This window comes from Platichthys flesus, chromosome 5 (assembly GCF_949316205.1).
Source record: "Platichthys flesus chromosome 5, fPlaFle2.1, whole genome shotgun sequence".
Classification (NCBI taxonomy): Eukaryota; Metazoa; Chordata; class Actinopteri; order Pleuronectiformes; family Pleuronectidae; genus Platichthys; species Platichthys flesus.
Genome location: NC_084949.1, coordinates 25,238,490 through 25,263,127, shown reverse-complemented (window position 1 = coordinate 25,263,127; position 24,638 = coordinate 25,238,490). Strand labels below are relative to the sequence as shown.

At 44.6% G+C, this 24,638-nt stretch overlaps 2 protein-coding genes across 3 annotated transcripts in view; both read right to left on the bottom strand.

Annotated features, from left to right (window-relative positions):
* The window catches only part of LOC133953635 (extracellular serine/threonine protein kinase FAM20C-like), a 33,044-nt gene that overhangs the window by 1,368 nt on the left and 7,038 nt on the right, over window positions 1-24,638 (bottom strand). The gene's annotated exons all lie outside the window — the stretch shown is intronic.
* Window positions 301-24,119, bottom strand: LOC133953636 (dynein heavy chain domain-containing protein 1). The gene is made up of 43 exons (XM_062387661.1): window positions 21,579-24,119; window positions 21,160-21,357; window positions 20,840-21,043; window positions 20,636-20,746; window positions 20,076-20,232; window positions 19,672-19,926; window positions 19,255-19,398; window positions 18,690-18,813; window positions 18,260-18,477; window positions 17,935-18,178; window positions 17,616-17,773; window positions 16,865-16,990; window positions 16,499-16,775; window positions 16,291-16,418; window positions 15,936-16,134; window positions 15,763-15,854; window positions 15,447-15,675; window positions 14,973-15,098; window positions 14,767-14,858; window positions 11,581-14,686; window positions 11,396-11,495; window positions 11,135-11,294; window positions 10,759-11,041; window positions 9,191-10,667; window positions 8,850-8,928; window positions 8,592-8,706; window positions 8,290-8,476; window positions 8,080-8,182; window positions 7,713-7,841; window positions 7,414-7,605; window positions 6,755-7,174; window positions 6,240-6,663; window positions 6,014-6,106; window positions 5,751-5,927; window positions 5,038-5,216; window positions 3,815-4,831; window positions 2,934-3,102; window positions 2,753-2,827; window positions 2,432-2,657; window positions 2,165-2,256; window positions 1,934-2,083; window positions 1,146-1,729; window positions 301-1,052 (listed from the first exon to the last, which is right to left on the bottom strand). The coding sequence occupies exons 1-43, from the start codon at window positions 22,136-22,138 to the stop codon at window positions 663-665; spliced, it is 13,569 nt and encodes a 4,522-aa protein (XP_062243645.1). The 5' UTR covers window positions 22,139-24,119; the 3' UTR covers window positions 301-662.

The window sequence follows — 24,638 nt, the reverse complement described above, 5'->3', positions numbered from 1 at the left end:
ACAATGTGAACGCACATTCCTGCTATTGACATCACATTAAACCACAATAATTACACAACTGTATGTTTATCACCTCTACACACCATGAGCCTCAACATCTAAATCCATCAATCAACAGTTGAATGAATGTTAACTCTGATAAACTTCCTGAAGAAACGAGCTTTTTGAAAAGTTTGACTAAAGTTATCTGAGGTTATTTGGTTAATTATATTTTTTTTAAACCTTTCAGTAGATTGAGTCCATTTTATTTAGATGAGGGAACTTCTGCTACTTCAGACAAAGTGTGAGAAACTGTCATAATGACTTTGTGCAACAGTTTAATTGAAAAATCTAAAGTTGTACAAATGAGTACAACAAACCAAATTTACAAACAGACATTACACAGTATCTGCAAATGACCTGAGGAATCACAGGGTACATTTTCCCCAGCATCATAAACCAGGATGTAAAACTCCCACAAACAAGAACCTGTGAACAATATTTGACTCACAACTCAAATTTGATTTTCTCAAGCGAGGACATAAAGAAATCCATGTGCTGAGGAAGCTTGGAAAAACTCATTCGCCGTGTGCGAGAACATTTTATGCAACTTTAATAAAATCAAGTGTCTTTTTCATTTGTTTGCAGATCCCATGGGATGTGTAACTATTTTTATTAACACTTCAGAGCAGACTCACTATCCTCACTCTTCTCAAACTACACAACACTGGATTTAAACTGGTCAGAAGGGGAATCTTAGTTATAATGTGAGCGTCCGAGAGCCCCGAGTCTCCCGGCTCTCGCCCTTCATCCAGATAGAGGGGGCAGCGGTGGACCGGTAACTGAGGGGCGGTGGACACAGACGCCTCCGGGACTCGAACGTTATCTCGGGTGTGAGTCGTGCTCCCGACGTGAGCCGTGACACAAACAAGGGGCAGGGAGCATGGCTGTGGAGAGTCTGTGCCCTGCAGGGCTCCCAGCTGTGGGTCCCACGATGCCCCTCTGAGCTCCAGGCCACAGAGATACACAGCATCCACAGGGGGGGGATCCGGGTACCTGCCGTCACTCAGAACCTGCAGGGACAAGAAAACCATCAATCTCCATCCTGTAGTTAAAGTTAACATGTGTTCATCCACTGGGCTCCAGTCACTTGAGTCTTGATTTACCTGATAATGCAGTTCTACATCACTTAAATATCTGAGATTTACTCGAGCCGCCTTCCTCATCAGTGCCACCAGGAATCCTCTGGCATTGCTGAAAGCAGCGAGTCGGTATGCCCCCGGTGGATCTGAGGTGTTGGTGCGCTCCACGTAAGCGTTGAGCAGCTCCGCCCTCCTCTCCAGGCGAGACAGGGCGGCGAGGGAAGCGGAGGTCGGCTGCTGAGAGTGTGACAGGAGTGAGGACACGGTGTCAACAAGCTCCTCCCACTCCGCCCGGAGGAAGACACTCAGGGAGCCGTGGGAACCAGCTCCTGCCTCTCTAGCTCTGCTGTCCCTCCTGTTTGTGAGGGAACTCTTCAGAGCCAGCAGTCTGTCTCTGGCGTGGCTGCTGGTGAAGGTGTCAGGTGAACTCCTCGCTGCTCCCAGGGGATTCTGGGAGGCCTGCAGCAGAACGTTCAAGTTGAGGCTGTTGATCTTGATCATCTCGGCTGCCACATCCGCTTTGAAGCCCAGCACGGCCGGGTCGTTGATGTCCGCTGCATCCTGAAGACCCTGCTCCAGGATCTGCAGCAATCCGGTCAGATCTGAGGCTAAGAAACAAAACCAGAGTCAATACACGTGATTTACACAGAGGACTGTGTGATGTCCTGCCTCCTGCTTTCTCTATCCAGGTGCCACCCCCCCTGCTGAATGTTCTGGAGATTGTCTGCCCTAATGTTCTCCAGTTCATTCTCTGATCAATTAGCTCATCAAACTATTCAGGATACGTGACAATAAGAAAGTGTTGTAGTTACCAAACTCCCCGGGGTTCCTGATGATGTCTGAGAGGACGTGGGGTCCTCTGCCCCACAGGGGGGACAGTCTGCTCAGGCAGGCCTTGGCCGTGTTTTCCACCAGCTCCAAATCTGCAGAGTCGAGCGCATGGCCGCCGTGCACCAGGCTGCCTGAGAATGAAAAGGACAACAGGGTTAAGGCAAACAGGAAGTGAACCAGAGGGACAGGCTCAGATGTTCATGCTGCCTCACCTGCGATATACTGCAGAGCTTTAGTCGGGACTGGACAGAGACGGCTGATGGAGTCGTGAGCTTCCACCAGAGCCAGGAGGTCGCCCTGGTCCCTAGAGACAAACCACAAGTATAAACTCTTTAACCATGAGTAGATATCCACCATTTGAACAACTAACACATTAATCCAAATTGTTTTCAAGCTTGCAAATATAGAAATATGTAAAGAGACAACAGTTCCACTCTACATTAACTAGCAGTAGACGTTATTTGAGCCGGTTTCCTCACCAGTTGTAGATTCTGCCCTGGCCCAAGTATTTACTGGTCTGTCTCTGCAGCAGGACGGAGTGGAAGACGGCACAGCGGAGGAGGAGCTCCATGTGGTCGGCCGTCCCCCCCGACGGGGATCGAGTCTGTGTGATGGAGACAACCTGATGCAGCGAGCGGCTCAGCTCCTCCTTCAGATCCCAGGGGGAGTCACAGACCAGAGGCAGGCAGCTCATTCGCACTGCTGCTGCTCAATGATACAAAAAGCAATTATCCATGGTTTCTGAGCTTGAAAGGAAAACTTAACCCATTCAAAGCAGAGATGGAAATAGAACCGTTTACCTGGTATGTGGTGAGATGCACATTCTTGAGTTACAAACCACAAGCGGACGCCCGGGGGAGTGGGGCCTGGCTCTTCTGTGAAACAATGAGGTAATCAGAGAAGCAGACAGATGCAGATACACACTAAAGACTGGACTTCATGCTCATGAATGATACAAACACAATATAGAGCGACTCCTACCTTTGAGAGAGGAGATGAACTGACTGAGGCGAGCCACGACTTCATCATCCCATCGCTCCAGCAGATGACAGTCGCTGAAAACTAACCAGTGGCCGTGGTGGACTGCTCTGTCCAGCGCTGAGAGGAGGACTTCTCTCTCACACAGAGCCCCTAATGAAATGACTCTTACCTGAAAACAAAACATTTTAAATGAATATTAAAGAAGCTCTGCATTTATGTAAACTGCTATTAGGTTAAAACTAAATCAGTCTATCTGTCAGAGCCACCATCACAGAACTGACCTAAATATACCTGTCTCAATTCATCACTTTATACAATAATATTGTCTTTTGCACACTCAGTCTACAAATATTCTTACACTCATAGTATATCATATTATCTATTGTATCGCCAAATACTTATATTTATACCCGTACTATATATCATATATTATATCATACTCTTTATATATTCTTTGTATAGATAAGTCTATATACACATATTTATACATGTGTACATGTTGTTATTATTGTTGCTATTATTATTATTATTATATAAACTGTTGCTGCTATTATTACTATATACTGCTATTATTATATTGGTATAATTACTTTCATATATAAATATATATTATATACTATATATACTGTACTATTTTTTATATATATACTGTAACAATAACATTACCATCATATCATCAGTACTTACCATCATCTGCCACTGCACCTTATCTACCCATTTATCTTGTGTTTCTGTTTTTATTGTTTCTACCACAATGTTTTATATTTTATATTTTATTTTATTGTATTCAAATGTACCGGCTGCTATGACGACTTAATTTCCCTTCGGGGATGAATAAAGTAATCTATCTATCTATCTATCTAAATAAAATGGTGTGTTACCTCCGGTTTAACCCCTGCTTCTCCTACACAGTCTGCCAGAGTGTTTATCAAGTGAAGAGGCCGAGTACTCGTCCTGTTGTCTCCTCCTGGACTCGGCAGGGTAAGAGTGATGGCTCCTTCGTGTCTGAGCAGGTACCGTGAGAGAGACCCTGGGTTCCCGGTGTGGGGGGCCTCAGACCTCACTGTCTGAACCGGCAGGCAGAGCTGCGAGGCACAGATCATGTCAGCCAGTCCCTCCAGGCGGTTCGGGTTCAAGGTTTTCCAGAGGAGGGCCCGCTGAATCAGGGACAGATGGGAGTGTGAGTGACAGGGGACAGCGCCCCCCACAGTGGAGGCTGGGAAGCGCAGGTACTCCTGCCACTGAGTGGGGTGAGTGCAGAGAGAGGAGAGCAGCACTGTGAAGGCCGGGACCCTCTCCAGGCTGAGGAGCTCTGGGTGTATCTGAGGGGGGGTCCAGCTGGGCAGAGGGGTGGTGGACTGCGACGGGGGACAGGGTGGAAGATCGATGTCTTGGAGGCCCCTGAGGAAGGCCCCCCTCTCGCCCTCAGAGCAGAGCTGGTTGTGCTGCAGCAGAGCGACAGACACCAGCAGCTTCAGAACAGAGAAATGACTCTTGAAGAGAAGAGGCCTGTACTGGAGCAGCAGCTGGGAAACCATCTTGTTTGTGATCTCTGGCTTTATGCCTGTTGGCACTTTTCCGATGGCAAACGACACTACCGGCCTGTCCTTCTCTACGAAGACGTCTTGCATAACTGTGATGAATCCACGCAGGGAGAAGAAGTAGGTGGGGGAAAGACGGGTCACCTCCTGCAGCGCCTGGTAGAGGGCGACAGCCAGCCTCACCATCTGTCGGGGGGGAGCCACCAGAGCCTCGTGGTGCTCCAGCTCCTCGCTCAGCTGCTGGATCTCCGCCCGCAGGTTTTTCATCGCCTCTTGAAAAACGGCTGCAATGGGGAGAAAATCAGGAGCAGGCGGCATTGAGGCGTTCGACTGCAGGATGTGGTTCATCAGAGCATCCTGAGAGGAGATGAGGACAAGTCAACAGCAGCTACGAGCATATATCTAATCAGATTTTGCATAAAACATGGCAGTTCGATTAAAATAATCCTTAAATCACTCTCAGTGCCCAGATGTACATGAACAGTCAGACTACAGCTCCTGGTAATCAGTCAGATGAATCTGCACAGTGCACAGGGCCTTTAGTATCTGTTTGGTGTAGTCACCTCTTCTCTGACTAGTCTCTCCTGCAGCAGCTGCTTGTCATTCTGCAGCCGTCGGTGTTGAATCAGCAGCTCTTCACACTCAGATCGCAGCAGCAGCGTCAGCATCAGCTCCTCCATCTCCTCCGAGCCCAGAGAGAGGTCGACCACGTGGACTCGAGCCAAGATGGATGGATGGATCTCTGAGGAACGAGAGCAGGGATAAACACTCGCTGCTTGGAAGTTAAGAGAGATCATATCCTAAATGTCCAGTGTCGAGATCATTACTGTTTAAGCCAGGATCAAGCTCTTTATGCAAACAGCCCTTATAAAGAATCCTGTCTTAACACGATATTATATCGTCTGTGAAAAGTTGGTTCATCTTCCCATCGATGACAAATCCAGAGCGAGCTAAGAAAACAGAGTTTCCAAATGATGACTTAATGTTGCTCATTTTGATTCCATTAATACTTAATGGAGGAAGAAGCTGGAAATAATTGAGATTTTGATTTGAAGTCATATCAAACCAGCCCTACTTAACAGAAAAATAAAATGGAATCAAACTTTTTAAAAGTCAAATTCACAAACAGCTAAGGATAGAAATTAAAAACCACGAAACCACAACTGCAAGAACTCCCTAAAATCTTCATTCATTCCCTTTAGACCTATCCTTTACTCCTGTTAAAAGACTTTAACAGAGAATACCTGTACATATTGACTCTACAAATCGTTCTTACCAGTGCTGAGCATTCGGACTGGAACATGAGTGCTAAGAAAGAGGCGGAAATCAGGGTGGGGAGGTTGAGCCTGCTGCTTTATCCCTGGAGGGCAGCAACCAGCAGGGGGCGCCAATCTGTCAAGGAGCTGAGAACTGGGGTTTGCTTGTTCAACTCGAGTTACCAGGACTCTCAAACCTGCAGAAACAAAATGGTTGGATAGACTTAAGGGTGAAAACAGACACTGAATATATTGGATTATTCTCTTTAGTGTAGAAATTCACCCTGCTCAGCAGCCTGGTCCAGTTTCCCCAGCAGCTCTGGGTCATCGGCACAAATCACCATCCCACACTCAGTCTCAGGATCCATATCGTCACCTGAAGAGCAGACACTTGTGATGTTAAGTTTTTTGTACACAGTTTACAAGTCATCCTGTTCTTTAGAAGAAACAGACAGACTTCAGGTGGCTGAAACCAAAATCCCCAGCTCAGAAGTTGTCTCAGGACCCACCTGTGATGAACCAGCTCTGGGAGCTTCTCTCTTGATGTTGCTGGATGTCTACCAGTAGAGGCCAGCGCTGAGACTGGGTATTTCTGTAGCCCCACAGCAACAGCTGGACCACAAGTCTGGAAGATACAGTGTTCTGGATCTGCAGGTCGCTCAGACCTAACGCTCGACCCAGAGGAAACTGGGGCCTCTCAAAAACAGGGATGGGAAAACCCGGAGGTGGAGAAGGAGGTGCAGGGTGTGACTGTGGAAACAGAGAGGTTCTAGGGTCCTCTGGGTTCAGGTTGATGCTTCCTGTCTCACACAGCTTCCTCCACTTGGTTAGTAGCTCCATGCGCACATCAGGAGGAAAGGGGCCTAAATAAGCCACGACAGCAGCCAGGACCAGGGCGTCTCCCGCTAAGTTGTGTTTTTGTAACTCTGCCTCCTGAAGGGAAAATAGAGACAAATTGTAATGAAATAAATAAAATATCCAATGTTAAAGTTACATGTACTATACAGTTGGAAAATGGTGTTACCTCAGCAGCAGCTCTCCAGTCTCGGACATGTTCCTCTAACTGCTCAGCAGTTGCAGTAAATTCTCTGTCCATCTTCTCAGCTTCATGCAGCTTCGGGAGAAGCCCTTTTTGGAGCTTTTGTATCAACTGAAGCTGACGCTTCAAATCCGCCAGATGATGGTGAGCCTCCTCTTTGTGCCGCTTGGCCTGGTGCAGCTGAGCTCGCACTTCTCTGTCCTGCTCCTCCAGCTGACGCCTGACCAGCAGCTGGTGTCGCAGAGAGTAGTATCCATATAAAGCCTGGACCCATCGACACAGGGACTCGCAGGCTTTGCTCACATCTCGAACAGACTCTGGCACAAACTCAGGACTGGTGATTATCTGGCGGAGCTGCCACAGCTGTCCTTGTGTCAGCGTGAACCGGTCAAAGAATTCCAGCTCCTGGTGAAAGGAGATACAATATAATAACCCAAACATTTAGCAAGAATTCAATACGACAATACCAAAGCTTACACAACACAAACTGTGAACAATGACTGAACTAAGTGGCTGGTACGTGTGTGTGTGTGTGTGTGTGTGTCTTGTTATTTTACAGTGTTGTGTTTAATTTGCTGACAGTTGCTAACTCTGAGGTAACATAACAAAATCTGTTCCAAAATTACATTAACTTTTTTACTCACTTGAAAAAAGTTGGGTCGTCTAAGAAGTAGTCGAGCGCTCTCCCATCCGGGTGGATGATTGAACAGCAGACAAATGGCATCCATGACTATAACCACTCCAACGGGGGGGTCTCTGTAGTGACGCACCTCCTCCAGGTCGGAGAAATCCAGGCAATCCAGAATGTTCTTGCATGACAGGAACACAGGCATCAACTGGAAGAAGAAGAAAAGATTCAGTGACTCTTCTTCTAAATGTCTAAATGCTAATGATCTGCTATTTACACGGGATTGGATGCCAATAAAACAGATGATCTATCTACCTGGTTCTGAGCTTCATTAAACCGTTCCTCCACGTCCAGCTGCTTGATCTTCACCTCCGCACATTTGGTCTGAACTTCCTCAAACAGGATTGTCTGCTCATCGACAGCTTTCTTGAGATCTGTCTCGCGCTGCAGGAACAAGAGTAGGGCAACTAAGCTTTAATGGTTAAATGAAACAGATTTCTTATAAATATGAAAATTAAAATACTAACTGAGGTTTACATGAAGCTTGGGGACTTTACCATAATGTTTAACCTAAAAAGGAAAAGCCCCAAAAATATGACAAATATCCTTGATGAAGTTCAGAACAGGAAAACAGAGTATTGATCCCACTGAAGCTGCTGGTGCTGAAGTGCTGTACGATTACCTGCTGGGTCTCAGCAACCTTTTTCCTCCGAATCTCTAAGAGCAGTTTGTTCCGCAGAGTTGTTGCGTTCAAAACATCCACATGAGACAAAACAAAGGCAACTCTGAAAAGAAAGAAATGTGTTATAGACCAATATGTGTTTAGGTTTGACTTGTGTAAAGAAAATACGATTCAGACCTTCGACTCAAATACCAGAGAAGGACTGATCACCTGTTGGCTTGTCCCTGCCTCTGTTTGAGCAGATGTTTGCAGAGGAAACCGTAGTGGGAGATGAACTCCATGTAGGTCATAGGGTTGAAAGGCTGAGCTTTGAGAAGGACAGACGCATACCGACGTGCAGATTGATGGACTCCTGCCATAGCCACTGACAGGCCGGTCAGTGAGCCGTCTATCTCCACTGAATCAAAGATAAAATAGAGAAATCATGTCAGGGTGTAGTGTAGAAATATTATTGTCAGTAAAAAAAGGTTAAATTGAAGTGAGAATAGACTGGTTTATGTGAAGTTACTCACTTTTGTGGGGACTGGTTTTGAGAAATTGAGCAGCAACTCCAGCTAGAGACTGGATGCACCACGGCTGGTACAACTCAACGCAGCAGCTCAGACTCAGGCTCTTGGTCATTTGTTTCTGGAACGTAAAAACAAAGTCCTACATTTAGGACTGCACTTTGTGTACAACACTGAATACACAACAAGGACTAAAAAAAAAAAGATAGCTAGATAGAGAGTGACCTAGAAAATAATAATAAATAATTCAAAGAAAATACTCACATTGGTAACGTGGGTTCCATCGCTGGTGGAGGACATCATAAGGAACACATGCACATTTTTGTGTACTTTGCTCAAGTACCTTAAATAAAAAATAAAAAATTATAAATATATGATTTACAAAGTACACTCATTACATTTTCCAGAAATTTGGACTAGGTACCTAAACCTTTTACCTATAAGCTCATTCTAGTGAGTGATTTTACATTACCATTAATATACCAACAATATAAGTACTCTCACATCACAAGTACATGAGGACACTAAAGACTGACTGAATGTCCCTCAAGGTCTAATTCTTCAATAAGACAGAATTAAAATATCTCTTGAGTATTTCCTCTTACTTCTCAAGCAGCCAACTGTCCATGAGGTATTGTCTCGACCTCGTCACGTCCATCACACTGGAAACCAGGTTCCTCAGCTCCTCCTCCGTGTAGAGCGCTGGGAAGGTTCTGCGCTCCATTGCCGCCAACAGTTCATCTCTCACAGACTGACTGATATCCTCATGGACCAGTATGATGACATGAACTCCATCCACTCTCGACTGATTCCCAGCCTCTTTGAGGATTTCGTGCAACTTGCTCTCGTTACCTGCATGTAGCTCCATCAGCGGGTAGCCGGTCAGGTCGGCCGCCAGACGTACAGCGGTTTTACGTCCTGTTCCCTTGTCTGAGCCAATCAGTACTCCGTGACCTTTAGGCATGAGCAAAGCTCGGAGTATGTGTAACACTTGACTCACTCTCTGTCTGTGCAACATGTATCTTGATGTTATATAGTTATTATCAACGTCAGGTCCTTTGTCGTCTTGATTTCGGTCCAGGAGAGCCGGCAGCTTTTGCAGAACTGCATCAAGGTCTTGCTGCTTGTAACAAAAGCTCCCTTTAGAGCTGTGTTGTGGATCCATTGAACTCCAGGTCTCTGAGAGCTCTGGACCATATACAAGCCCAGCCACTGTTTCCTCCATGTGCTGAAGGATCTGGAGCTGCGGAGGGTGAGTTGTTAGGTTTCCCCCTTCTGAAGAATTGTTTTCAGGCAAAAGGAAAGGCTCAGGCAGTGTATCGTCTTCCTTCAGGTCTGACTGGGCAGCTGGTTCTGGCTCTGCTGACAGACTTAATGTATCTGGACTCTGATGAACTTCTCTACAGGTGCCTGCTATGTCCAATCTAACGCCAAACTCTGCTGCTGCAACCTTTGCTATAAGTGACACAAGATTTTTGCTCTCGTCCTCGGAGCATCTATCATGGAAAGTACGCATGCACTCATGCATCCAGAGATGTGCTACTTGAAAAACCGATGCTTCTGTTTCTGGCAGGTCGGGAGGAAACCCAGGGAGAGCAACGACCTTATCCTGCGTTGTCTGTATGTTTTGGATGCTTGGCTGCCACAGGTACATCCCCTGAAACACCTTCTGCAGGTCATGATGGGAGAACATGAAGAAGGGCCTCTGTTCACTCGGCTGGAATTGCTCACATACAGCGTGATATAGAGTTTTAGTCGCCGTGATTACACAACGTGCCATGTCCTCACGACTCAGGTGAAGTGGAGTTCCTTTGAGCCAAGCTTGTAGACTTGGAGAATGGACAGACAGTATGATGTCTGTAGAGGGGCTTGGGAGGACAAAGATGGAGAATAGGCGTGACAGCCGGGAGGATAACCCATTACAGAGGTAGTGGCCCGATCCAGAGGCACAACAGGTAGCCATGTAACTGATGAGTCCAGAACACAATGGCTTGAAGTGGTAGGTATCTAAGGTTAGAATCTGTCCCTTTGAAATGCTCTGTCGTAGAGATTCTAGAGCAGACGATGTCTTCCCAAAGACATCTATCAACAAGAAGCACAAATATTACGGTTCTAAAAACTCACATTCAAATTTAAGCATTTTCGCTCATCTGAGGTGAATGATCGTACTCACCACAGGGGACTTCGTGTAAATCATCCACAAACAGAAGAAGTCTCTGCTCTTTGGTCGCAGATCCCACAGGATCTTGACAGTACCTCGGGCAGCTGATGTTTCTCAGTATAGTGCGCAGGTCTCTTGAGCTCAGGGACGGACTGGCTGTCAGGCTGATGTGTGGCTTGTCAAAACTCAGCAAAGATTGACACAGGCTGGTTTTTCCAGAGCTGGGCTCCCCTGCGAGCAGCACTGGCTGATTTGCCTCCAGCATGACGCTCAGTAGAAAGGTGTATTTCCCAAACTATGTTCCAACAATTAAGACAGTTGTAAGTTATCAAATGTAGTGATCACCATATTTATGGAATTGTCACTAGATGAACCGTTTAAGACAAACCTTGGGAGTGATGGAGTTTGTCAAAAGTGTTTTCTTGGGGCACATTTTACCGTCAAGGTTAAAAAAGTGTTCAAACACATTCTCGTCGTCAGGAACCAAGATGTTGTACCGACAGGAAAACAGCACCTGGCGAACTATCAAGTCGAAGTGTGGCCAGTGACTGAAACAAAAACCAACACATGTGAATGCCACTGGTTACTTATTATACAGACGTTCTGGTTATACATATATTTTAACAACAACAATTAAAAGATATCCTACCGAGGATAAAGATGTCCGCCAAATCCCCAAATATAAGCCAACAGAAAGAGGTTTCTGGTGAGTTGACTTTGTGCATTGATGTCTGATGTACCGGTAGAATCTGAAGAGACAATTTTTAGTTTTAAAATGATAAAAACCACTACATTACTTTCACAAGGTTATAAGACAATGAACAATAGGTATACCTGCTTTGTCTTCAAGATCTGCCTCAGCTTTTTCTACTTGGATCCTTAGATTTTGTAGGAGGGCAGTTAGGATCCGACCAAATGACGAAATTTCTTGCAGTCCATAGGCCGAGCTGTTGAGAGATGGTTCTTCACTTTGGACTGCAGAGGTTGACACCATCTGCCCAAGAGTGCTGGAGAAAAGATCTTCAGCTAGACGATTCCACATTTTCAAGGTTCCTTGATCCAGTTTGTATTCAGATTGGAGAAGATCCATTTGTTTCTTCCACACAGCCTTCCACAAATCACTTCCTGTAAAATGAATGAAGCTACAGCGGGTCACTGCAGAGGGGGATGCATCACTGAGGTCTGTGATCTCCATGAGAAGCTTTAGGGAGGATTGGGTTGACACCAGTTTCTCCCCAGATGAGAGGAGGAGGAACGGGTCCTCGGGGTTGCACAGAGTTGTTAAGTAATCTAACCAGCCAGGCTGCCCAACAGGCTCTCCGTCCATAACCAGCCATTTGGCCCTTGGTGTATGATCACGTCTCCTCTTATTGTTGAACAGTTTAGAACGTGTATGCTCCCACCGTCCTGAATCTCTCACCACTTTTGCAATAGCTCCGTCTTGCCATCCTCTCTTTTCACAGAATCTACCAAATAGCTCCTCATGGGACATGGCATTAGGAAATAAAACCACAGTATCAACTGAGTTCCAGATCTGTGGATCTGCCTGTGGGGCCTCTTCTCCTGTCACACTGTCATTTACCAACATATTCTCCATTGCCTTGGTAGCCAGACTATCAAGTGCTCCAGCCAGAGCAGAGTGACAGGTGGTTTTTCCACTGCCTGAAGGGCCTATGAGCAAAATTGCCTGAGACGATTTCATAGTCTGGTAGAGTGTGAGAGCGTTGCAGATGGTCTCTTTGTCAGGATGCAGCTGCTTCCAATGCAATTCTTCTGTAATTGCTTCTTTCAGTTTAATGTTTTTTTCTTCTTCAAAATATTGTTGGAAAAGAGGAAACTCCAATGCTGTGGGGAAAGCATCCTTGAAAATGGTGTAAAACCGCAAGGCTTTTTTGTGTTCGTAAAGAGCAGGTAGCAAGACCGAAATGATGCCTTCTACAAGGGCTCTTTCTTCCATCAAGCTCTGTATGATTAACAAACGAGAACGGTGCAACGTTGGATCAGGATCTCTGTCAGACACATTTTCAGGAGACACAGGGTCAGTGTTTTCTGCAGCTGCTCTTCTAGCTTCATCTGACATTTGTTGTTGTCTTACACTTTGATTTAAATGTATCTCAGACGCAGAGATGATCTTTTTCAGGACAACAAGAAAGCAGCTCTGGTTGTCGGTGTTGAAATCCGTCAGACAGCGACAATCCTGAGCCAGATTGATGAGAGACACCAGACGCTGACTCAAAGGCATGGCATTTGAGAAGCCAATGGAAGTCAGCGTAACTTCTGCAATGATCCTGTAACTGGGATGGGTCAACGCCACTGGTCTCATTGCAAATCGCAGACTCTCTGGAAGCTCGAATGTGACGCGCGTTGAAGAGATGACAACACATCCGTAGTTAAGGTTTGCAGAGATTTCTTTCCCTGCGAGTATCATCCGACACTCCGGATCAGTTTTTGTACATCCTACGACCTCATCGGCAGTCCGGTCCTCTCGCTCATTGTGTACTCTTTGATTCCCATTTTCTGTAAACCCATTGAAAGACTGGTGAATGTCTAATAAATGCTGTCCCAGGGACGATAGGACCCCTTGTGCTAGTAAATCCAAAGAGTCAAACAGAAGCCACGCTCCAGTCTGGAGGGCACCGAACAGCATCTGCTGGACAACATCAAGCCTCATGCTTGGATAACACTGCACAGTGACAACCTGCCGCCCCAGTGCTTTTCCTAACTGGAGCACAGTATTTTTCTTTCCAGACATGCAGGGTCCGCTCACAAACCCACATCTGTAGCTTGTCAGAGCAAGGAGAATCCCCAGTATTGCCCGATCTGTAGAAGGAGTTTGCACCATCACCAAGTCTTCTGGACCAAAGTACTCACAGCCATATTGGAGGCGATGGCCCAAAACATCAACGTAACACACCGGATCATCTGTGCATTTCAAACTCTGATCTTCTGAGTTTATATGATACTTCATCGCGGTAAGCCACTCGTAAGATGACTCAGGGTCCGACCGCAACTCCATGAGATGAGCCAGTTGCTGTGCATGATTCATTGTAAGATGCACTAAAGAGCCCAGACACACCATCATGTATCTAGAAACCAGAGATTCCCGTTCTGCCCCTGTGCCTCTGTCTCTTATAAAACGACAAAGGCCTTTCAGTTTTGCCGAGTTGTAGGCCTTTATATGTCTCAGCTTCACCGGGCTTGATTCTCTGAGAGCTTTGAGAACAAAACTGGACCACACTGCCTCCTCAGCCACCAGCATACACTGGAGAGGGAACTCAGTAAGCAGATCCAGCACACATTGAATATTTTGTCTGCCATGCTCAAATTGAAGCAAGCTTTTCTCGTCACATGCCAGGTATGTACAGGATTGTTGAAGCTGGTATTGAGCAACATTACATTGTTTTACAAGCTGCATCATGGTCAATTCTAATTGTTTCTCAAGTTGACAAAACCAGTCCAAGGCATTAGGGTTTGATTTTAAAGGAGACAGGAAGCTGATGTGCTCCTGGAGGCTGGAGAAAACCCCCAGCACCTTCATCAGTCTGTGGCTTCCAGATGAAACCCCGTCAGGCTTTCCATCTCTTGTATCACATGGAATTTCACTTTGCAGTTCAAGCGAGTGGATCCCTCTAAAGCATTTGCGTACATAGGGTAGCAGCTTGGAAGGAACTGGGTGAAAGGAGAGTAGTTGTGTTACTTCCACGTCGCTCAAGAACCAGAGTCTTGGAAACTTCTCACGGAAGGCATCCAGGTAACCCCCCATCTGGTTGGATATGGATTCCATTGTAGAAAGACCACCAATGAGTATCCGGTGAAGACTTTTACCATGAAACTTCCCATTTGTGTTTGTGGAATGTACGAATCTCAACACCTCAGGGAATCCTGTTGTACCGCGCATGATTTCCTTGAATGTCTCATCAACCGGTTTGAACTTCTCCAGCTGTGAAGAAACACAGAAATCCCACGTCATGACATATAAACTCTTGGCATTGCAAACGTTTGACTGGTGAGGACACATACCAGATCCACTCGTTGAACCCTCAAGAACGTTTCATTCAACATCAGGAAGGTCCATATTTGCTGGAATCTTTCAAATAAATCAAGCAGGTTCTCTATTGATATTGAGAGAAACAGCAAAGAAATATATTCAATTCTTACAGTTCAAACTATGTCTGCAGTTGGGGACAAGAAGAGAAAATCTGTCCTATTCTGAAAGTCATATTCACCGAGATCTTGCAGAGATTGCACCCACTCTTCCAGCTGCTGCCTGAAGTCAAGACTGTGCGAAGACTTCAACATGATGGACAGAGCCAACAAATCATTCTCTATCTCAGCAAAGTGTATTTCAAGACCTGAGTGGGAAGAAAACAGAGAAAGTTGTGAGCAGAATGGTTATTTTTAAACCAATTTTCCGCAAACAACAGAGCAAAACATGACACTTTCATTCAGCACCTGTACCAAATGGAATAATGGCACTTGGGACGGTTTCCTCCTGTTTGCCAGATCTGGGCCTCAAGCAAACCAGAGCGATGCTGTGTGCAAGCCAATAATGAACCAAATAAACCCTAACTAGCCAAAATCTTTCAAAACAAGAAGGCAAGCAGTGCCACATTTATGAGAGAAGTGGTCCTGCTAAAATCCAATAAGCTTGTTTAGAAGGACATCTCTGTTAATTCCTAGTTTGCTATTCAGAGGCTCACCAATAATGGTGAATCTTATTTCTTCACAGGAGCATCGACCGGCAGTTTGGGGCCTGGACACAATGCCCTCCGTGGGATTCTCTGCTTCTGTTAATCCATGTTGTGGCCGACAAATCTGCAAACCACAGTGGGTGAATCTGTCCAGCTGAAAGAGCTTTGCTTTCCATCCCAGCTGAAGCTTTTTGAACGTTTCTTCCATGTCACATTCTGCTTGCGCATCCCTGCATATCTGAGAAAGTCAAAATTTGTGGAGTTTCAATAAATCATTATTCTGGCACAAAATATTGTCAGAATGGAACATTTCTCCTAGTCTTACCTTGCTAATGACCTCCTGGTGATCTTGAAGCTTTTCAGAGATGAGATCAGCAACAGTGACCTTCTTCTCCTGGACATACAGTCTGCCCATGCCTGTCAGAAGGAAGGTGATTTCATCATTTTAGATCGTTCACAAATTATTCTTATGTTATTACAATCTGAACTCAGTCCGACCTTCAGAAATAGCTCTCCAGTGTTTATGTTTCAAAGTGGGGCTCTGCAGCTGGGCCACAACTGAAAGCTGATGGCTCAAGTTTTCCAGATTTCCTAAAGTCTCCTGCAGCACTGCATCATGGGTAGGAATGATGCTTGTTAGAGACAGAGCCTGCTCCTTCCACTTGGCAATCTTCTCCTTGCCTTGAGACACCACAACCTGATGGAACATTTTTAATTGAATGTGTTTTAATTCGCACAATACATGTATTTATTATGATATATGGTGTGATTTCCAATATTCTACCTATTATGTCCTCCAAATAAATGAAAGAAGCCAACTTATCAATAAGCAGAATGAGTTTTGACAGGTTACCTCACTGACACTGAGCTGTTTCCATTCTTCTGTCCATGCTGTGTACGCAGCTACCAGCTCCCACAAGTCTTTACAGGCTGTGATCTTCTGAATATCCAGGGTCAAAGAGGTCAAGTCCACGGTCGGTTCTGAAAGGAGCAAACAGAACGTTATATTCTGATAGAATTATCATTATAATCTATAAATTATCTATATCCATGATTTATACCGTGTAGGTTTTGACCGATCCTGTTAAGTTCCTCCAGCTTTTCATTCAGATTGTGCACGTGAGTCCACATGTTCTTCAGTTTGGAGGCCGTCTCTTTGACGCTCTGTGCTGGGTCGAGGGAGGGTCCACATGTAGCTTTAGAGACCGTACGTTTAAGGTCAGAGACCAAAAATGGGACCATCGTGTCCAATGCATGTGCCACCGTGGGAAGACGATTCCACACAATCCTCACTGCCTCCTTCAAGACGGGCGTTAAGCAGTCCCACAGGCCCAGCATCTAAATATAGAGCACAAACAGAATCAGTGCTGGAGAAGAAGAAATCCCTCGGACGTGGTTATTAATGAAATGATTCTACGCCTGCAGACCTTTTCTTCCAGAGTGCGCTCCTGCTCAGTCATCTGTCTGAAGGTCCTGCTGACGGTGTCCTGGAGCGAGTGGATGTAAACCAACTGCTTCTGTGTGTCTGACTGCATTCTCCACGACTCCGTCACCTGCAGAGAGACGTTTTCATCACTTATTCATTTATTTCAACAGTTTATCATACAATTAATTCATCTCTTAAGTTGTGAGTCCAAAACAATTTAACTTTAGCCTCATCGATTATAGGTATAGAATGTTTTGATTTGATTTTAAGGTTGGAAACGTTACGCATGTTTACACCTCTTAGATTTGGAGAAGAAAGAGAAAATTCTTGTGTCTTCTGAATGGATAATGAACGATTTGATGAAATACAACCAACAAACTCTCATCATCACCAGATTTCACTGGAGTCCTTACTCATGCCACTTACAAAAGTATACACAAGTGTTCCTTCCCCAGTGTGCCCTCAAACAAAAGCACTAAAGACCTGAATAGAATATGCATCACCCGATCATTCTTGGAAGAAGGAAATATAAATTCAAAACACATTTGCTCTGATGAGGCAGAGCCCTTGGGATGAATAATTCAGTCATAGTGAACGTGTGAGCCAGAGTCTCAGGCGGATTATAATTCCCCATCACCTTCCCATGTTGAGGTAAAGATAACTACTTGGGGTGTTTTTCTTTGTGGTAACTATTGTGTGTTTTGATGTTTTATTTCTCATGCAAGTAGCTCCAGTTCAAAGAGTTTCTGTACCATGAGAGAATATTTGGAGAAGTCATCCAGGTGTATTGGTTCCGTCTTGAGTTGGGCTGTGGTCTTCTCCAGGTCTGAGACCAGGTTCTCTGACCGCAGCTTTATCTGCTCAACCAGCTGCCGGAGCACCTTCTGCTCAATGAGCCTCAGCTGGCGCCCTGAGATAAAAACAAACGCAACGAGCACATCATTATCATTAAGATCAGGAAGTTAGTTTTATTTTAACCATGAAAAGACGACAGAGGCGATTTCCTGGTTCCTCGAATAGGAATCGTGTCTGCAGAGGAGATATAATAACTTTAATCAAACGCATTCATACCTAGAGTTTCCTTCAGGTGGGCGCAGTGGATTATGAACACTTGGTTGGAGGTAGAGATCGATGAGGGGACCAGGTTGATTTGTTGAGTCCAGCTGCGGATCTTTAGAATAAGCTCCTCGTACTGCAGAGCAGGCTGACCCTTCATGGATTCCAAAAAGGCTCGACTGCATTGACGAATGAACGAATGACTGTCCGCCAGAAACGTGCTGCTCTCACACAGCTGCAGGATTTCTAATTCAGCTTCCTAAGAATCAATAAATAAATAAATATATGAGATGATGTGCATCTTTCTTCACAATCACCGGGTTTGGAAAGTGAGACTCACCTTCATGATCTTCATCGTCTCTCTCTCAACGTCTTCTGAAAGGTCACTGATCCTGATCTGCCACTCCAGCTGGGCCTTGGAGAGCGGCTGGAAGCAGCCATGCACCGCGTTGCCCTGCACCATGGACAGCACCAGACCGGGAGCTGGCTGATCTCTGAGCAGATGCAAGCAGCAAAACTTTCTACGACGTCGCCTTCCTCCACTCATCTGATTGTCTCCTGGAAATTAAAACACACGGATACATCACTTTTAAAATTGTTGATCAACATGTATTACGTATGTGCATCCGTAGAAACAGGAACGACAACATTTGGATTTGGATTGATGAACATTTTCATATTTAAGTCAACAAACTGTCAAATTATCTGATGTCAGATATCTGAAGAATTCTGTGAAAGACCAGGATCATCTCCCGTGATAAGGATCATACCTGTGATAGAGGGAGGTTCAATGCAACCGAGGTCAGAAGTTGAATCCTGATCACTATCTGAACTATCGTCATCGGTGTCCAGCCTGCTGCTGATTTCCAAGAAGAATCCACAAGTGTCGCACATCTACCGGAGAAGAAAGGTTTCACGGTCCAGACACTGGTCAAAGTTACAACACTGCTTCAATACCATGCAAACCATAATCCTACATGATTGATGCATTACTGAAAATTGGGTTTTTATTGGTTTCAGAGCAACATGATTTCACATGAAAGGAAACGGCTTAGAAAGATCCTGAACCAAGATGATCACTATACGCAAACGAATACTATTAACAAATTTTGTCGCATTACACACACAAACCATCGAACACATATGTAAACTTTTAGAGTTAATGGTTTTGTTGGGTTTTGTGGTTTGCTATTGTAATTTTCACCTAAGGGCTACTGTACATTTCTGTTAATGGGGACCAACTGTAATGTCAATTTCCAGTACCTAATTAAAACTACCCAGTACCCACAACTGTAGGTAAAGCTTTAATTTCAATGTTGGAAATGTGTAAGTTACCTGAATAATGGAGTCGCCAACGGTCAGCAGTGCTTCACTCACTGCTTCTTGGAACAGACGTAGCGGGGGGGCCACAGTCAGCTGACTGCTCGCATCGAAACACAGCTCCGTGTAGAAGAGACTAACCAGTGGAGATTTATTTCTCTAACAAACAAAGAAAAAACACATTAACAGCTTTGTTTAGTGAAATACTAATGAAATTATTTTTAATTTCACTCTGCTTCACATATGCATGTCTCTTCTGGTTAAAGCTTAAGAGCAGGCTTTACCTGAACATACTGTGAATTACAGATGTGCCTTACAGACATAAATAAGGGGGCTAATATGTTTTGAATCAGCATTATTTATTTTCTAGCAGAACAGGTGTTCATATCGAGGAACACTGGAAAATAGTTCTTAGATGAATGCTTGTGTAACCTTCAGAAAACTGCTGAGAAACAATGCGACATCTTGACGGATGACTGAGACGAGACTCTGCACAATCATCCGATCCACGAGGGAACCAAAGATCCCCAGTTTCTGCAGAGCCGCTTCCGACCGAGCCAACTCCTTCTCCAGGTCCTGCTTGTGAGCCAGGTGGAGGTGAATGGGTTCGTAGCATTGATTTGGCTTTTTAGCATATTTCATGTGTAGCTGCAGCTCCTGGTGCGACTTATAGCAGTTCTCCTTCACCTGGGGACAGAAGAGTATTACAAGAGATGATTCCAGGGAAATAAAGTCTTCGATCTCAGTTAGAATAAAAAATATGAGTTCTTTCCAGCACTCTCAATTGTGGGAGTTGTCATATTTTAGTATTTTATCAGGAACAAACAATGAAGTACCGCGTTCAGGATGGCTGTGCGATGTTGTGATAACGTCTCCAGAACATGCAGACCCTCTCGATTCCTGGTCATCAGGACGTTCTTGAAGTCCATCAATGTGAAGGTTTGAGATTCGTCGTGGGGCAGCCAGTGGGTCTGGTTCAGATCTTCAGTCAGGCTGAGATAGAGACAGGGTGAAGGTTGAGAACCATTCACTTAACGTCTGATAGTTCTGTAAATATTACAGACACGAATTCTGAAGAAAATTTGACCGGGACATTTTCCAAAAGAGCAAAGTGACCACATTGAAGCTAGTGTCAGCCCTTATTCCCAAAAGCTCCCGAGTTCTGATGACATCTTTGTTTGTATCTTCTATGTTACTAACATCATCACGGCAACTTCCTCCAACAGAACTTTCCAGACATTTTACTACAGAGGCAACTGACTTGGACATTTCCATTCCCACAAACTACCCCTCCAGAAGATTCCCAGAAGATGTCCAGAGGTCAGAGTCGATGTCCAGAGGTCAGAGTCTGTCGGAGAGCAGCACCTCAGAGACCTGTGACTTGCTTCCAACTTACCTGGCGAACAGATGAAGAGAACTTCTGAACTGAGGTACAGCCACAAGCAGCTGGTCCTCCAGGGCCTCACACCTGCGCTGAAAGACGATCCTGCGCACATTTCTATTCCACCTGGAGAAAAAATAAATCAGCACGGGCCAAATGAGAAGCAGACAAAGACGTCAGTAGCAAGACGGACATGAATGACAGCCTGTGTGGAGTTACCAAGTGAAAGTCTTCTGCAGCCGGAAGTCCCTGAAAAATGGGATTTCCTGCAAAGACGTCCACAACACGGACTCTAGGTTCCATTCGGCCAGACTGACCACTCCACTGTAACCAGTCTCTGTCACATGCAGCACAGAGAGGGGGGAGAAGACGTAATGCTCTGAGCCGGCTTCATCGAACTGGACCACTTCCAGGTCATAGGGTCTGAAGACAAAGAGCATTCATCAATGTTTATTCATACTGTAATGCATTTCATAAATTAGTAAATGAAGGGATCATTAGAGGTATGGAATTACAGGAGGGTGAATATTCAGTTGTACCTGTGAGAGTCTTCATCTGCTTCTTTCAGGTAATAAATCTTCAATTCTGCCTGGTGTCCTTTCTGAGATAAGATTTTAAAGACATCTTGTCCCGTCAGTGGATGTTTATTAGGTTTGGTCGCTTTTCCACCTTTTACAGCCTTTTGGTTCTTCTCCTTACGAGCTGTAACTTTTAATAATTCATCTTTCTCCGTGACACTGAGACATTAAAAGCAGAGTAAACAACAGAGAAGGTCATTTTCGTTTCTAGAAGATGTTTCAACAACATAAGAAGGATAAAGAGGAAAGAATGTGTATTTGCAGCAGACACAGCGCAGCCTGTTACACTCAACCGCCATACTATTTCATCATGCTCTTTATTACAAAATTAATACAGGACTGTATAATTTATAAATCAGCACATTGTTTTTTTAATGTACCTCAGTGAGAACAACCCAGCAGGATATCTTAGTTGTGAGGTATCAGTCAGGGACGGCATCAACTGAGGCACTTTCCATTTTGTGTCCTCTGTGGGTCTCCTGGGTCCGACCTGGGCGATGTGATGAGGAGGCCCCCCCGCTGATGTAGCTCTGTCAGGAGGGGGACTGGGGAGGAGGGCGGATCGGCTGAACAGGGGCCGACTCACAAACACCGGGGGGAGAGAGGAGGTCTTGGTGCACAGGGGAGGGAGAGTCACTAGCGGAGGGGGGGTCTTCTTCTTAGGCGTTCTTGAACGTGTGACGTCTCTACCACCGGTCTGAAAGGGGATTTGACGGGATCCCCCCTCTGAGGAGCCAACCCAGATGATGCTCATCTTTCCATCAGGACCATCAGTAGGCTGAAGACCACCAGTCAGCTGAAGACCACCAGTCAGCTGAAGACCACCAGTCAGCTGAAGACCACCAGTCAGCTGAAGACCATCAGTCAGCTGAAGACCACCAGTCAGCTGAAGACCATCAGCAGGGTCCCCCGCCCCATGCTTTGTGTCACCATCCAACATTAGAACAGGAAAAATAAATAAATCAAGCAAATTGATTTTTACATTGGTCGTTCAGTTTAGTTTAATTTGGGTCACTTCACACTAACATAGATCAAAGACTAATTTCTACTGGTTCATTGTCCTTGGATGTAAAACCTACGGAATCTTCAAAGGAGATGCCGTTCCAACAGTAGGTGGATGTTGATGAATGTTGCCTCCCGCAAATAAACCGAACAAAGAAATAAATGAGAAGGAATGATGCCAAACTCAAAGAACAGGTCGGGCCTTTGAAGTTCAGTGTGTAAGATGTAGGTGAAGAGGATCGATTAGCAGAAACTGCTTATAAAATAATCCTAGCGATATTTTCACGAGTGTGCTTCATCTAAACTGTACAAATTGTAGTTTTTATTTAACCTAGGATGGGTCCTTTATATTTAAATACTTTATATAAACATCTGGAGCAGGTCCTCTCTACAGAGACCACCATGCCCTGGAAAAGGGTGTCATGTGATTTAAAACGTTAACATAAAAGAGACTTAGATAAAACACAACAACCAAATTAGGAGGGACTGTCTTTTACTGATTAAGATATTTTATAGCAATAGAGAAAAATGTATTTCCTGTAGATTTTTTCTTTCGCATTAAAAGGCAGCTGCTGAGGTGCACAACTGAAGACATGTCCAGAACATCTGCTGGTGGTTAACATCTGCTAACATCTGCTGCTGGTTAACATCTGCTAACATCTGCTGGTGGTTAACATCTGCTAACATCTGCTGCTGGTTAACATCTGCTAACATCTGCTGCTGGTTAACATCTGCTAACAACTGCCTGGTGGTTAACATCTGCTAACATCTGCTGCTGGTTAACATCTGCTGCTGGTTAACATCTGCTAACATCTGCTGGTGGTTGGCAACTTAATTAGGGCAGAAGACTTTGAGAAGGCACAGGGGCTATTCTCCATCCTGTCCTATGCTCTAAAATGATGTTCTGAATATACAGTCATCAACATACTATGACTAATTGAAACGTTTGCCTATTATTTTGATATGGAAGCTTTTCAAAATTGTAAAAAGCTGAATTATTCTCAGAAATGAAGACATATTAAGACATTTCCCGATCTAACCATATGAATAAGATATCAAACAAGTCAAATGTCGTCTATAGATCGTCTCTGATTAACAATAAAACGCAGAAATCCATCTTTTGTTTTCACTCAAGCTCCACTTCTATGTTCCCTGCGTTAAACTTCACGTGCTTTCTCCTCCATCACATCACAACACGCTGCTTCTTTAGCTTTCAAGTTTCAAGTTAACTTTGAAATCACTGAATATTAACCCGTGACGTCACAAGCAAAGACGTTAAACTTGACGTAGTTTCTCCACCTGTTGTGAAATCTGCGCAGACACAGAGAGCGTTCGGACAGCGGAGGACGAGTCTACGGTTAAATACACACGTTAAACACGTTAATAAAACCAAAGAAGAAGAGGAAATAAACTCACGTGACTTTTCTTACCTGACTCCGAAGAAGTTGTGAGCGCAGCCACGGCGACGGCGCGTTGCCACGGTCACGCGCACTAACTTCGGATCTGAAGGTCAAACTGAAGTTTTCTTCACTTCCTGCTCGGATTCTGTCTGTGGCTCAGAAGTCTACGAATAACACGACGCGTTTCATATTCAGCCTGTTCAATAATCCTATCTTAGTTCCATGGTGTAAAGATAGTGATACAGATCCTCCAGCAATTTACAGGATTATATGTTAAATACAAATCTGAGCATTTCACTCACAACTGCTGCTTTTTCCCTGTTTCTATCCAAAGAAACACATTTATAATCTAATGCAAGATGCGATGTTACACGTGGGACATTTTAATCTTATGCGCTAGTTTTATTATTAACTGTAACATAGGTAGATGTCTGTGGCCCGTGTATGGAATTAAGATTCAATAGATTCAATAAAACAAACACAGCAGAACATAACAAAACCCATGACCCCCCTTCACCATATAAAATACAGAATAAAAGTTAATACAGTAAAAACTGGTGCAGTTGGAGGAGGATGTGTCCGCTGCTTAAAATACAATAAATACAATAAGATTCAATAAGGTTCATTGGGAGTTATTCATTTGTAAAGTGCTGATGCAGGATTGAGGAGTTTTTAAGATGGGGTTCAAGGTGCATGGAGTCCTGTGGTATTTTGCATGATAAAGAAGAAAGCAGGTTGATAAGACAAATATTTATATATTATACTTTAGTTTTTATATTCGATATTTTATGCTTGTGTGGTTTTCTTTCTAGATATTTTGGAGCATGGTGCCTGTGACCCAAAGACTGAATTGCCATAGACTGCTGTGTGTAATTGTTGACATGACAAATAAAGTCTTGGGAGTCATGAACTAAATCAAATCTGCATATATGCCAATTATTAACTAATTACATGGAAAAGACAGCAACTCTGTTTGACCTTTGAGTGTGGAAACTGGTGGACACATCAATTTAGAGACATGTAAGTGGAATGCAGCCT

Excerpts from the sequence above, each read along its gene's own strand:
- LOC133953636 (XM_062387661.1), bottom strand. The coding sequence starts at position 22,138 with ATGTTGGATGGTGACACAAAGCATGGGGCGGGGGACCCTGCTGATGGT. Across the intron at positions 18,478-18,689 it reads TGAACCTCCCTCTATCACAG|GAGACAATCAGATGAGTGGA; the intron begins GTATGATCCTTA and ends TTTAATTTCCAG. Across the intron at positions 2,658-2,752 it reads TGCATCTCACCACATACCAG|CAGCAGTGCGAATGAGCTGC; the intron begins GTAAACGGTTCT and ends ATCATTGAGCAG.